Below are 14,314 nucleotides of genomic sequence, written 5' to 3'. Positions count from 1 at the left end.
ATATTACAACATGAAAAAACTCAAAAAACAATAATATGACATTGCAGATTTGATGATTGTCAAATGTTTTTGCTCATATTTTCAAAATTTAATAGATACTCGGGAGTTTTCTTGGGTTTTGTCTATTTAGAAGAATAACGTCCCGGAAGTATCGCTTCCGAATACTGTTTTCATTATAATGTCCCGCCCATTTTACGTACTGTCGACCAATTGGTGATCGTATATTGGATTACGCACTTGTCAATATCATTGATTACCCACACTCCTCTATCACAACATCAACACAAACAACGATAGGGTCGACTTTTGTCGAAATAATCATGGACAACTTACGAGAGCATGTCATGGTGAACCATTTTGTCTCAGCGACAGGGTGTCATGCAGAACAAGCTAAACAGTGTCTGGCAGCTTCAAATTGGCAGTTTCAGGTAAATTGTTTTGAAGAAATTTTGATATCAACATGGCGCTTGTGTTTACTTTCATGAAACCGGCGTGCTTCACTTCTTCTTTCGATTTGATACTTGTTTGTGTACATTTTCCCTTTATTTCTATTTCAGACTGCCTTAAGTTTATTTTTTCAAGAATCATCCATACCCACATGCAGAACGTGCAATGGAAACCACACACAAAACGCAAATTATCCCGTAAGTAATCAGGCCACCATTTTGATGACATCATTATTGTTTACAAAGAATCGAAACAAAAAACAAACCCAAATATTGCCTGTTAACTGTCAAGTGTTTTTTGTTTTAACCTCTTTTATGTTAAGACATTATTTTATTTGCTAACACTCGAGATTTCTAATCATGCTTTTTTTGTATTTTATCTTCTTTGTTATGTTCTGACTTGTGTCGATTTTGTTATTGATTCCTAGGTCATGCATTTATTTAGTGATGACCTAATTTCTGGATAAGCAGGGCAGACAGTGTAAAAACAATAATTTTCCCCATGACAACTTTTATTCAACATGGCTTTTGTTTATGAAATTGATTCACTATCTTTTGGAGGAATTTTTATCACTTATACTAAATTGAGTGCAGAAAGTTTTGTTAACAACTATAAACAAATATTATGCTATCTGTTTATCTTCTTCACCTGAGGTCACACCCACCTACTATTTATCATTTGAAAACATTTGATATGCAAGTAAAAATAGATTCTCATGAATATGGAAGTACATGTATGGAGACTGTGAAAGAGCTAGTCTTGTCAGAAACTTTCAAGCTATCAAAATACACCGCCTTGCTTTAATTGACATATTTCTTTAGAATAGTTTTGTCTTCATCTGAATGGTTGGCTGGTCATGTGAACTAAAGTTAAACATAATGTAGAGATTGCTCAACAGTTACGATGAATTATGTACTTGTTATTTGGTTGCCATCTTTTGAATGTGTTCATTAATACTTTATTAGTCCAAAATTTGCTTGTCTGGGCGCCGTGCTGTTTGAATCCATGACTTCAATGATGTAAACCTATGTTAAATACACATGTACATATACCATGAGTTACTGGGAAGGAGTTATTCAGCCGAGTTATGTAGTTTTCTTTAAAGTTTGCATGAATTCAGGAATATATGTAGTTCACTCTATCAAGGTTACATTGTTTTTTCAAAGTGATAGGTCAGGACAGTTCAGTTTGATAGAAATAAAATAAATACCTTTCCATCCATAGATGAAATGCAGAAAAGAAGGTTGCCTGTTAACAGCCATCTCATAATAGCTTATCAAATTGAGGGGTTTAATTTTGATAAAGAACAATCATGACAAGAAATCAATTGTCAGAGAAAAAGGATTGTTTGTCCTTGATCTGAAATGTCATGACCAACTACTGTGTGCTTTCTCAAATGATACCTAATGTGTAATGAAGTTTTGAGAAGCCACTGACATGGGATTTACATGTCCATGACATTTGAAATTTTTAAAGATCGAAGTGGAACATACATGTAAAAAGAAGAAAAAAATTAACTTCAGTTTGCACAACGTGACAAGTCTTACTCAAATATAGTAGGAAGTAGAAACATGTATGAGAAGTGTTGTTTTTCCGACACATTCAATATAGTTTCGTTTTTTACCCGTTGACCTTAAAGACACTCTTCCATGGAAACGCAAGTCACTTGATGGCAATTCTGTTTCCCGATTGGCCAAATACTGATAACTTAGTGGCGTTCGAAAAAAAAAATTGTATCATGATTACATGCCATGTGTTACTTTCTTGAATGAAATGTAGAAAATTATAAGTAAAAAGAACAAGATTTTACTGTGTCGGCTATCATTTTTAAAGATGATACTTATTTTTAATATGGAGGAATATTCTTTGAAACTTGTTAATAATCAACTACCAACATAACTTCCCTGTTGTTAGTTGACGTTCTACTGCTTTTAATGTACAAGTGTACTTAGTGGTATTGTTACACAAATATCCTATTTATACCTTAGTTAATCATTTCAAAATCAATAGAAATTTTCAAGACCTGGAATTATTGCATTGTCAAAGGTCATTTTTAAACATTTAAATTTAAAATCACTATGACAATACTGTAATGCGAATATTTTCTTTGTTGTCATTGATCAATGCAAGTAGTTTCATAGTGTTTACCAATAAAGAAAGGTTTAAATATAACTGACATATTTGGCTTTGAGCCATACTGGAAATATATCAATATTTGAAGGATGTTTATTACAACTAACAACAACACCGGCAATCTGTTCTCAGGTGATTCATTAGACTTATTTTCATGTTTCAATGTATTGATTCAGAAATCGTTCTGTTAAAGAGGGTATTAGTTTAGTAAACAGCTTAATTAAACAGAATTTCTGTTAATTGCCTGATTCAATTGGTAAACAAGAGGTTTGACCTTTTCATCCAGGATGAAGAAGCAGATGGTATTAGTTATTTTTGTTCAAAATTAAGAGGCAGTAACAAGGTGATAAAAAATATTCTATACCAAAGATTATATTGGTGTTGTATCTTAATTCAGCCTCGCAGATGGTTTCATTTTAATTTAGTTGGTAACTGATTTGGTTGGAACCAAGCCCCCATTACTGTTTCTTGGGTTGGTGCCACCCCTTTTCTTTAGCAATTTGGTAAATTTGTGCCTTTGATAAAAATTGACAACTAACAGCCTGGAACATCACCCCTTCCCCCACTACATGTATATGTTAAAAATCTCTTGGTCTGCATCTAACCAGGTATTTAGGGCTGATGAAGGTCCTGTTGTTAAATTTGTTGTGCTTGTGTTTGTTTGGTGTTGAACTAACTTTTATTGTATCATGGGCCTTTCTATAATATTATGAAAAAGGTTCCATGCTCTAACATGTTTTGAAAACTAATTCATCGGAAAATTTAGAAGTAATACACATACCAGGACATGTTAGTGACTTTAAGAAGTCTTGTCAAGCATTAATGATCATACATTAACAATAAACATGTCCCTTTATGTACAGTCTAAAGTTTAAGTCCAGTGAAAATTATGTCACATTGTATGTACGCAAAAGTTCAACATAAATTACATCAGTGCTGAAACAGATGTTGGGTTTCTGTTGAAGAAAAGTACATGTACATGTATTTTTAGGAGCCTGATCTATGACAATTTTTCAAAAATAGTCATAAAGTGATAATTTCATAAGTTTTGATATCACAATTTGTTTCTCCATTGCACAGCCACTGCTAGACAATAACTATTTTATACTGAAGGTTGGGTATGAAATAAACCACAAATTTTGACTTTGAAGCAGTCCTGTAAATCAAATGGTCTATTATATGCAGTGTTCTCCCCAGGGTCTTTTTATAACTTTTTGATTTGAGGTGATGCTATCTGAACTGAATTTCCTGTAGATAATGTTACAAATGCCATGCTATAATTTCAAATGAAAAGGTGCCATCCAAACTTTCTAGTTCACCAGGATGCTTTTTGAATTTTCTAATGAGAACACTAACATGACTTATGATTAAGGCAAAAAGATTACCAAATTTGAAAATAACAAATGCGCCTCAGTCATCTGGGTTGCATTTTCCTTGTATCATAACTATGATTTGTTTTCTATGAGATAGTTTGATTAAAAAATTTTCAAATCATATCCATGCTTGATGCTAAGGGGCAAAACTGACTCCCTTTATTTTAGGCCATTGGACAATGGTGGTTTTTATATAATTAACATTCAATAGGTAGCTGATTATGTCTAAATAAAAGAATTAAGTACTGACCTCAATATGCCCTTCAAAGTTCATATTAGTTCATGGTAAGAACTTTGTTGAGATCAAGTCATGTAAATTCTTAGATTAATTTTATGTACATGTTTGTCTTGGAGCATTCCTTTTTGTTTACATTGCTTTCAAATTTAGAAACAAAATAGTTTTGTAATGATTTGCAATGTAAAAAAGTTTAGAATAAGAGAGAAAAGTGATTCTTTTGCATGGCTTCGATAATATGCTCAAAAGATAAACATATAAGTGGAATTCACTGGAGACATAGTTAGTCTACCCAAGTGCAGATGGTGCAATAAACTGTCATGTAAAATTCATGGAAGGTGGAAATTGTTTGAATATTTAATAATCTTCTGGCTTCTTTTTGCAAGATTAGTGCACACAATAGAAATTGCCTTTGTTCATCAGTGACTTTGCACTTAAATGTACATGCATTGAATAGAAAATTCTAAAGCGGACATAAGTACATGTATTTGTACACAAAAAGGGTTTGGTCTAGAAAAACTTAAATGTAAATTGACAATTTGTACATGTACATGTAAGTACTACATTAAAAAGATATACTTTTTCCGAGTAATGGGCGTTCTTTCTAGCCATAACAATATGACTAACTACAATTATGTCTATACTGAATATACATGTAGTACTTTGGCAAAAACATGTTTTTTACTGTATCTTAATTGAGATCTGTTAAAACATGTTTTAAGTCTAGACTTGAGCAGTTAGAATGTGAAAAAAGATCATTGATATATAAAAACAAAAGCATACTCAAAGCTAGATGGTAAACCACCCCCTAAATAATAAAATTGAAAGCATTAAAAACTGTTAGAGAGCTTACAATTGGTGTTTAGCATTATGATATTTTGTTAAAATAAACCCCCTCACCCCTCCAAAAAACATACCCATCCTACTACCATGAACTAAAATGAATATGATTGCTCACTGTTGTCAGTGCAGGACTACAGCAACTAGCATTGATATTGGATGCAGTCTTCCAGAATGTTAGAAAAAAAAACTCTACTTGGTAATGAGTGGTAGTTCTGGGTTGATACATTTTTTATTTCATCATCTTTTGAAACCCACAGGTGATTACATCGCTAGCTTTTATTAAAAAAGATACAAAGCATATAATATACCCCGGTAATCGACTGTGAGTTTTACAGAAAGACTGAGCTCTTACATTTTATCTTAATATATGTAGTTTTTGGTTTTCTCTCAGAAGATTACTTGCATCGCTAGTTTTAGAACATGGTTGGTCCTATCGGTTTAAGTAAGCACTACTCTCCTCCTTTAAGTGCAGATAGTGTGTATGTACATTTGCTAAGTTATTTTACGTAGAAATCTGGAAACCTGGTGAACTGTGCTATATTTATAGTACTTAAGGATAACATGTGAGTAAGCTTTGGATGCATGCCCTGAGAAAACAATAACATTTGAAAATGTTTGCACCTCAGTGCTAATTTTATTCCACAGCACTCTCATACTGAACATTTCATGTTTTATGCAATGGAAGACAGGGTATAGGGAAAGTATGCCTAGTTTTTTTCCGTTTATTCATTATAAATTTAACCAAATGAATATAGAGAGAGTTTATATGCACCATGCTGTGAATTGATTATTCTACAGATTTTTTTAATCTAGTTCATTGCCTTAGTTGCCCTAGAAATCAGACAAAGTAAATGCTGTTTTGTTTACAATATTTTTGGATCATGTGTTTTTAATTATTACTATGAAGTATCAGGTATATGGGTTTCTTGTTCCCTATACTGTTTAGTTTATTTTCCCCTGTGACCTACATTAAATATCACATTGAAATTCATGTACATGTATACGGAACAAGTTTCTGATACATGTATCTACATTTTGGGCCTGTGATGCATAAATGTGTCAAGTTTCTAATACTGATTTTTGAGTTTTTACCTCTTCCTGTTTTTCATGTTGATTTGGCCTTTAAGAGTAATTTCTTCTCACAAGATGTATGGTTTCTTGTAGAATAAAGCAACTTCCTTGAATTTCATTTGATATCTATTATAAATTGGACTAAAAGGTATTTATTTTCCAGGATGATATTGCTTTTTTCAATTGAAGTTTGATAAGATGGTTGTATGTGTATATAAATCAAATCATTGCTAGTGAGTTCAAATTCTTTCTACTCCCACCAGTAAAATTAATGCTTACATGTACACGTATTGTTCATCATACAAGTATTTACCAATGTATTAAACAATGGAGTACACCCTGTAATTTCCTTGTTCATGGTGATAATGGTGCGTTTGATTTATGATCCATTTATATGTAAGAGGGGATTCTCATTATCCTATGGGAAATTTTCCATGAATATGATCTTATACTTTTCCAAAATTAGTTGCGGTAATTTACGTTATTAACTAATACCTCATAATTCATAAATTTAAAGACATGCTTTAATGGCTATATATCATACATTGTAGACCCTTTTTTTACATGTTTAAACATGTTAGACCAAAATTAAAAAAAAACATATTTATGATGGTTAAAAATAGACGTGAAGTAGCACTAGAGAAGTTTTTCTTGCAAACAGAGTCACTAAACCATTCAGTCATGAGAGAAGGAATATAAAAAAAACTTGTACCTGAATAACCTTGTCAATGAATGCATGTTCCAGTACTTGTACATGTACACATATATCTTAATATAGTTGGGATGCGCATACATATACATGATACATACACCAATACATGTACCATATTGGAATTTTGTGTATAAAATTACTTTTAAAGATTGAATAATTTTGAAGCAACTAAATTTATAGTACAAAGTAAATGTACATAAACATTTTTGTTGTCAACTTGTGGAATTAATTTTACACCGTCTGCCTCCATGTTTTTATGTATCTGTAGTGTACTCATGGGTAGATTGGTTGAATGAGCAACAGCAGTAGACAGGAAACCAGTCAGTTTCTGTTATCCTTTTCCTTGTTCATTGTTCATTTAAGTATGTGAATAATTATTGTTTATTTTGTCTTTTTCAGTTGTGTGCACCTGCTAATACTCCAGCAACACCTCCTAATTTTCCTGATGCATTATTAGCGCTGTCCAAATTATCTACCAGCTCCTCACAGTACGCCACATCACCCAAGCAAGTTGCTAATTCACCGAAAGGGCTTGAAATGGAGGTTCAGCCATAAATCAGGAAATGACATCACCAATCTTTGGTATCCATGAAAACTAAACGGATGAAATACTTTCTTGACAGTGTGGAAGAACTCTTGGAAATGTTTACAATTTCCAGTACCGAAGTTTGGATTTTTTTCATTCATTAGGAATATTTCCGCATGTCCTGTTTATCTGTTGTTTAACGAAGTGCTTTATTGTATTATTTTTTTTTTTGGGTGTTCATGGCCACTTAATAGTACAGACTATGATCTCTAATAACATTGACGCTGTTCTGCATGATTGGCCTAGTTAAACTTGCTGAACTGGCGCTAGGAGGATTTTTTTTTTTAGAATTTAACAATTGTTTTGTTTTATTTTACATGTCTTTCTATAACACTCATTGAACCTCTGTGTTGCTTAAAATACATTTGATTCTTGCAGGAGAAATTTTTGTAGTTAAATATTTAGTTTAATGCAAGCGATCAAAGATCAAATTTTACTATGGCTGCTTTGTTTGTTTAGTTCATTAATTTTTCTAGATTTTATTTCTCTTAAATATCATGTTTTCAATGACTGGGAAGTCAAAATGAACGTGGCGTTTTTATCCATTCTTCATTCAAAATTTCATCTTGTAAAAACTGCCACTATTTAGGGCCTCATTATGTTTTAATAATGATAAACAAACCCAAGTCGTTTGTAGTCATGTGAAATGTCGTTTTTTGTAAAATATTTTGTTAACATTTGCTATTGTCTCCCCATACATTTGTGATGTAACTACCTATTATATGTTAAGGTATTAGTTACATTTTCCATATCCCCCCCCTCCTTCACTATTTTTACACATTTTGCGTAATTGATGACATTTTGTACATACCTACTTTGTTTTTTGTACAGTTATAGTATTGTATTAGTTGTGAGATTTTAATCTTGCAGCACAAGTTCCAGGTAAAATTGTTGATTAAAATCTACTCAGGAACTTGATAAGAAACATTTGTGTTTTTATCTTATTTCTACAGCCTCTTGTTTCTGAAGTATCAATCTCCTTGACAGAGTATATTCAGTTCACTATTTCAAAGCTTCACACTCAAACTCAGTACAACCCCACCTTTTATGCCATTTTGTACATTAGGGTATATTTGCTATTTCAAAGTGTTACTCCTCTGCCATACTCAGTTATCAACCCCTGCCTCTACATGTATATGCAAAAGTAAAGAATGGTAACAAAGTTGCTGATTTATAATGAGTAGTACTAAAGCATTGTGAATTTTTCACATCCTGTTTAGCAGAGCCTATAAGCTAGCAGAGTGACGCATAGTAAATCAAGAATAAAACGAGAATGGATGTGGTGAATATGTCGAAGAGACAACGACCACACTGGGATGAAAAATGTCTGCTCAAGGTCACCCATGAATTTTCAATGAACAACGAGGTGCCATGCCACAAAAAAGAGGCTTAGTATAATTTTAGTGGTAATGACTTGAACCAATTAGGGATCATAAAGAACTGTTTTCCTCATGGCTAGGCATTGACTTGAGGAAAAGGCAATGGATCTCATTGAAATTTTACTACAAAGAGAGGTTTGGTTCAATTTTTGAGGATTTTACTGGAACCATTGGACTGGAGAATTAGGGTCCAAAAAAGCGTAAAATTATTGTCCTATGTCTAATGAAAGTAATTTCAATTCAAAGATGTATCAAGACTGAATGGTGTAACCATACTTGTCCAAAAGTCCGGGGCTTGGTCGTATCGAAATGCGCCCCGCGAAGCGTTAATATTTTATGATGACCCATATAAAAGGGTATGAATCTCTTTAATACTGTACAACATAGTGCCATACCCTAACAGCATGGTTGGGATTGATTTTGGAGATTGTGACTGGAACCATGTTAAGGAATTAAGGGACAATTAGAGGCCTCTTCGATTCTGGTCATATTCTTACTATGTACATTGCATTGAAACTTTAAGCGCTATGTGTCCATACTTGCCCAAACTGTTCAGGATTCGACATCTGTTAGCGCCTTGAAATTTCAAAGCGGTTGAAAATAAGTAATTTCGTGTAAGGATGTGATATTTAATGTCAATCGGTATGTGTGACATTCAATTTACAGTTTTCAGTCCCAGATCTCTGTGAACGCTTTTCCAATCCCACGTACACTGAAACAAAGACGCCGGAATATCGTAATAATGTTAATGACAATCAAAAAACTGTTGAATAATTCTGAATGTGTATATCACTACATTTTTCACTTGCCGTGTCTTCTGTCGCGTTCACTTCGGGATACCGACGAGCATGCTCAACTTAAACTTTCGTGAGGTAATCGACTGTCCTGCAGTTAACACGGAGGGTCTGTTGCAAGTAACAACCACAATGGACAAATTAAACGATGCCGTTGCCCCAGCTATTGTATTTAACTCAAATTTTGCCAAAAGTTCCCATTAGGAGATCCCATATATTCATGATAAGTAATCCTATATTTTTTAGTGTATGACACAAAGTTTTTTTTAATCGTCAAAACAAAATAACCAAATTAACACCTACAAAGAAACCCGGACTCCACAAGAAACTGGGAGCATGGACTAGGTGCACCAGATCTGATTTTCTAGAAATACACACCGAGTTGCTCACCAGATATATATATATCCATTTTCATTCGTTTAAAACGATCGAGTTGTTTTGAAAAACAAGTCGTTTGCCTTGAAGTTAAGTCATCCACGAACGTACTGGTTGAATATTGTCGTCAAAACAAGTCCCATATACGGAGCGTGTTTTGTTTGTAAACAAGTTTTTAAACATGAATAATTTATCTTCTTGTATTAAATACCTGGAAACCGTGTTACTTCTATCTATTGAAGGATAACCGCACTTCGATGAACTAGTTTATAAATGAGGAGACATTGATCACACGGCTTGCTTTTGTGTTCATATATAGTCGGCTGCATATTTAACAGTGAGGACAAGCCCTTTTGTCTTGATATTGAAGTAGACCACAAAAGTCTACAGAAACAGGTACTGGAAGGTAACAGTCGATTCTACTAATCCAGAAATTCCGGAAGCGGGGGCACCTTGGTGATTTGCTGTTTTTTATACAGTATAATCAACAAAATTTCAAGCATAAGGGGACGAGGGGCGTACCCCGGGGTCCCCTGTTGTGTCCGCCTATGAAATCCTGTACAGTAAAATCTTTGATTAAACATTTGTTTCTTGAGATATGTCATAGCCGGCTTTGAGATAAAAGGAAGTCGGTCTAACTCTCCTATATGACCCGGCTAAATGTCAAGTCAGGACAGATAAAAATAACAAGCGATCTCTTTCCACAAAATAAGATAGTACCTCTGATATCCTGAAGCAATTAGCTAAATAGTTCAAAAGAACAACGGCTAAATGCATGCCCGAAGAAACCTACATGTATATGGTAACGTAAGAAACACACGAAGAAATGTTTTATGTTGTACATACTTATAAATATAAAATGCATATACGGATCTAAAAGGGGAGATCCCCGTTCGTCATGCTTGAACAGTTAGGTTGATTTAAAAAAAAAACTTGAAATCACTGGAGCAACCGTCAGGCCAATTGGTACCCCTTTTATAATTTCTGGGTCCGCCACTGGTGACATGCATTATTCCCTTTTGCACATTTTGAAATATTTTATTGCAGCAAAAACTTGGAATAAGATTACTGATTCGTGTTCGATCATATAGCCGATTTTACCTTTTCCTGAAAGTACTCTTTTATCTTATGAACGTCGGTTGTTATACATGGTGGAACTAGTATTTTATTCTAAATCTCGAACAAAATGAAATAAACCAAGTAAAATATATCTCTCAAAGATTTTCTAGTTTTTTTTCTATAGAATGAGTCAATCTTCACGAGCATAAGGAGGAGCGGGGCTCTTCTCGATTGGATCCGTCAATTGGAAATTGCGATGGAAATTTATATTTCAAATAAAATCAGAGAAACTGTATTACGTAACAATGCTGTAGTGGAGCCAAAATTCGGAAAGGGGGAGCCCACTGATGACTTAAAGGGGGGGCACTCCAATGATTTTCAATTTTTACCATATAATCAACCGGGTAGCCCACCTTGGATCCGCATATGCAGGCCAATTAGAAGGTCAAAAAGTATAACATTCATTTGTAATGCTGTCTTATCTGTCCTTGAATTGGAACAGTTAACTGTAAGCTTATTGTAGGTCATATTAAGTTGACCATTTAATACAAACACTTTTTTTCACGGGCATTCAGATGAGATTATCCTGTTTATATTTGAAACTCATGTTAGACCATGTGATTATCAGACATATATAACACATATTCAGGTAATTTGGATGTGCAAAGATAGCTCAGCAAACAATATCACAGTATCAATTGCAAAATTATGCAACTAATTTGTGTTCACTGATATGATTGAAAAAAAGAGGTTTTGTGTGTTTGTTTGGTACGTATTTATTTGTACAATTTATTTTCATTATAAAGAGGGTAGAATTCTGGTCTATTGCTGCAAGTTGAACATGTGCATCGGAAAAGAACAACTCAATGCAAGAATAGAGCTCAAGGTAATTATCGATACGATCACCAAACTACAGCTGCTTCCGATGCATCATGTATGTAACATAAAAATTCGGTCAAATGAAGACCCAGAAATACCCCTTAGCGGAAAAATTCAGTGAAGTCAACCATTTACGTATAGGTATACATATAGGTTGGGAGATAATAAAAGATTAATGTACTTGTAACAAATGAGAGAATAAGTCAATATTTTATTGGTTAGAATCAATCTGATACCAGCGATCAAATATCATAATGCGAATACAAAAGCACGTATACAAGTCGAATTCGTATATACGTGTACCATGTATACATGCATGTACATAAATACGACGTGCATGGGCGGATACAGGATTTCAGGTCTTCAGACCTAGATAGAATTAAAGGACGGGCGAAGAAAGGCTTTTGCGGATGGAATTTGTGAAAAATGTACGCCGGGACCGCCCCATGAATTCACACTTGAATAACTTGACATATAGATGGTAAAGCTTTCAGATCATGTTCTTCAAACATATTTCCAAGTTTTGAAGCTATCAGATAAAATCCATGAAAGTACAGATGCTAGAAAAATTCGAAAGACGATGTTCAAAGCAATTAACTGCAACATATATTGCTAAAATATATTTGCTTGAAAAGAAGTACAAGTAAAGCAAAATGTCCGAACTATGTTCTGTTTTGTGTGTGAAACTTCTATGTGACAATTTTCGTAGGTGTCAGAACTAGTGAGGTCTGTAAATTCACAGACACTTGTTTCTATCAATGACCGGTCACTAAAATATTAAATATAGAGGCTCTATTTCATTTTTGATAGTAACTGGCCACTGATAGACACAAGTGCTTGAGGCTCAATATTCATATTTGATAGTAACCGGCCATTGATAGAAACAAGTGTTAGTGGTAGTAAAAACTACATGATCTAAAAACACAAAATGGCCGGTGCAACCTGGATTCTCATTTAACTTATTTTGGCTCTATATTTATATTTGATAGTAACCGGTCATTGATAGAAAAAAGTGTCAGTAGTTAAAACTACATGATCGAAAAATACAAAATGGGGCAAACTTGATTTTCATTTAACCTATTTTTGCGAACATTTCTAAATCAGTACGAAGCTGTAAAGGAACATTACAGTTGAATAACAAATACATGTACTTGGCTTTCCGATAAGAACAAACTGTGATCCCTATACAATTTATTGCGGTCGACTATTTATCTACTTATTTTGCCGGTGATTTAAAGAAATGCAAATATATACTTTTTATTCAAAACGTTGCATGTTTTCAGCCAACATTCCATTTAAGACCGGTAACGGTATATATTGGGTCAGGTCTTTAAGTTATGATGATGTAATTTCAGTAAACAATTCATAATTCCGTGAGGTGAGGTGATTACCCGTCATCGTATCTCTAATCGGCAATCCTCGGGTGACTCCGCTACTCTACCTCAATGTGGACGTTACGGACTCGACCGAAGTTGCGACGAGTGTCTACAAGTAATGAGCTTTAAAAGGCTCAATACAGACCCACAAAGCAGTGCATTTGAAGTACATATAATCATGGCCAAAACGAAAAAAAAAACAGAAACAGGAAACAGAGATTATCTAAATATATATGTACAAAGTCTGACGAAATAGTGTGATAGAGCAAAAAACAAACAAAACAAAAAACACAAACAAAACAAAAGAAAAAAACAAAAACAAAAATAAAAATGTGGATTCATGGTAAACAGGGACAGTCCCACAGATTATGAAAAAGGTGTTCCGAAGAAAAGGGTTGTCGGCTGTTATTGTCCCATTCTGTCCCAAAGTTTGCACGAAATTAACAAACTTTTCCAATTAAAGAGAAACTTCCAACACCAGAACCCCCACTGGTGAAATATTAAATACATAAAAAATTGAAAAATACATGTAATTCTAGATCCCAAAATATCAAAGTATTGCTTTCCCTGTTCTAATAGAAAATCATATTTTTGGCAACTTAAATTAGTATCCTGTGATGTTGCCTTACTGTGCATATACACCAAACAATGACAAGTGTCACGAACTAGTGGCACACATTTAGTTCTTCGGGTTAAATAGGTCATATGGCCTTTATCACTATTTTGACACGGTTCTACTCATTAAAATGAAAAGGTAGAATGTCAGCTGTTTGCCACACTAAGACACTTCAACTTGAAATCCAGCAAAAGTATTTTTTCTTATTGCATACCAGGAGTTAAATATAGAAGGATACAACAGTCGATTTGAATTCTGATTTACCCACTTATGCTTTTCATTACCTGTCAAGAAATTCTCCCCTTTTACCTAAAACTCTGGACCCGCCCTGCTTTCACAAGGCAGCACGCCGGGATCCATGCAAAGGGTGTATTGGGATTTTTAATGATTAATCGGTATAGGACAGAAAATAATGCACCCAGTGGCGGAAACCAAG

General features: G+C 34.0%; 1 protein-coding gene across 1 annotated transcript; it reads left to right on the top strand.

Moving 5' to 3' along the window:
* Positions 1 to 240: 240 nt before the first annotated feature.
* Positions 241 to 8,325, top strand: LOC148620038 (UBA-like domain-containing protein 2-A). The gene is made up of 3 exons (XM_088580615.1): positions 241 to 428; positions 558 to 644; positions 7,214 to 8,325. The coding sequence occupies exons 1-3, from the start codon at positions 321 to 323 to the stop codon at positions 7,367 to 7,369; spliced, it is 351 nt and encodes a 116-aa protein (XP_088436741.1). The 5' UTR covers positions 241 to 320; the 3' UTR covers positions 7,370 to 8,325.
* The last annotated feature ends 5,989 nt before the right edge of the window (positions 8,326 to 14,314 follow it).

The sequence above is a fragment of the Perna viridis genome, chromosome 4 (assembly GCF_037379345.1).
Source record: "Perna viridis isolate PV_CMFRI_1.1 ecotype Kerala chromosome 4, ASM3737934v1, whole genome shotgun sequence".
Classification (NCBI taxonomy): Eukaryota; Metazoa; Mollusca; class Bivalvia; order Mytilida; family Mytilidae; genus Perna; species Perna viridis.
The sequence above is the reverse complement of the archived record's forward strand: the minus strand, read 5'-3'. Positions and strand labels throughout refer to the sequence as shown.

Excerpts from the sequence above, each read along its gene's own strand:
- LOC148620038 (XM_088580615.1), top strand. The coding sequence starts at position 321 with ATGGACAACTTACGAGAGCATGTCATGGTGAACCATTTTGTCTCAGCG. Across the intron at positions 429-557 it reads CTTCAAATTGGCAGTTTCAG|ACTGCCTTAAGTTTATTTTT; the intron begins GTAAATTGTTTT and ends TTTCTATTTCAG. Across the intron at positions 645-7,213 it reads CACAAAACGCAAATTATCCC|TTGTGTGCACCTGCTAATAC; the intron begins GTAAGTAATCAG and ends TGTCTTTTTCAG.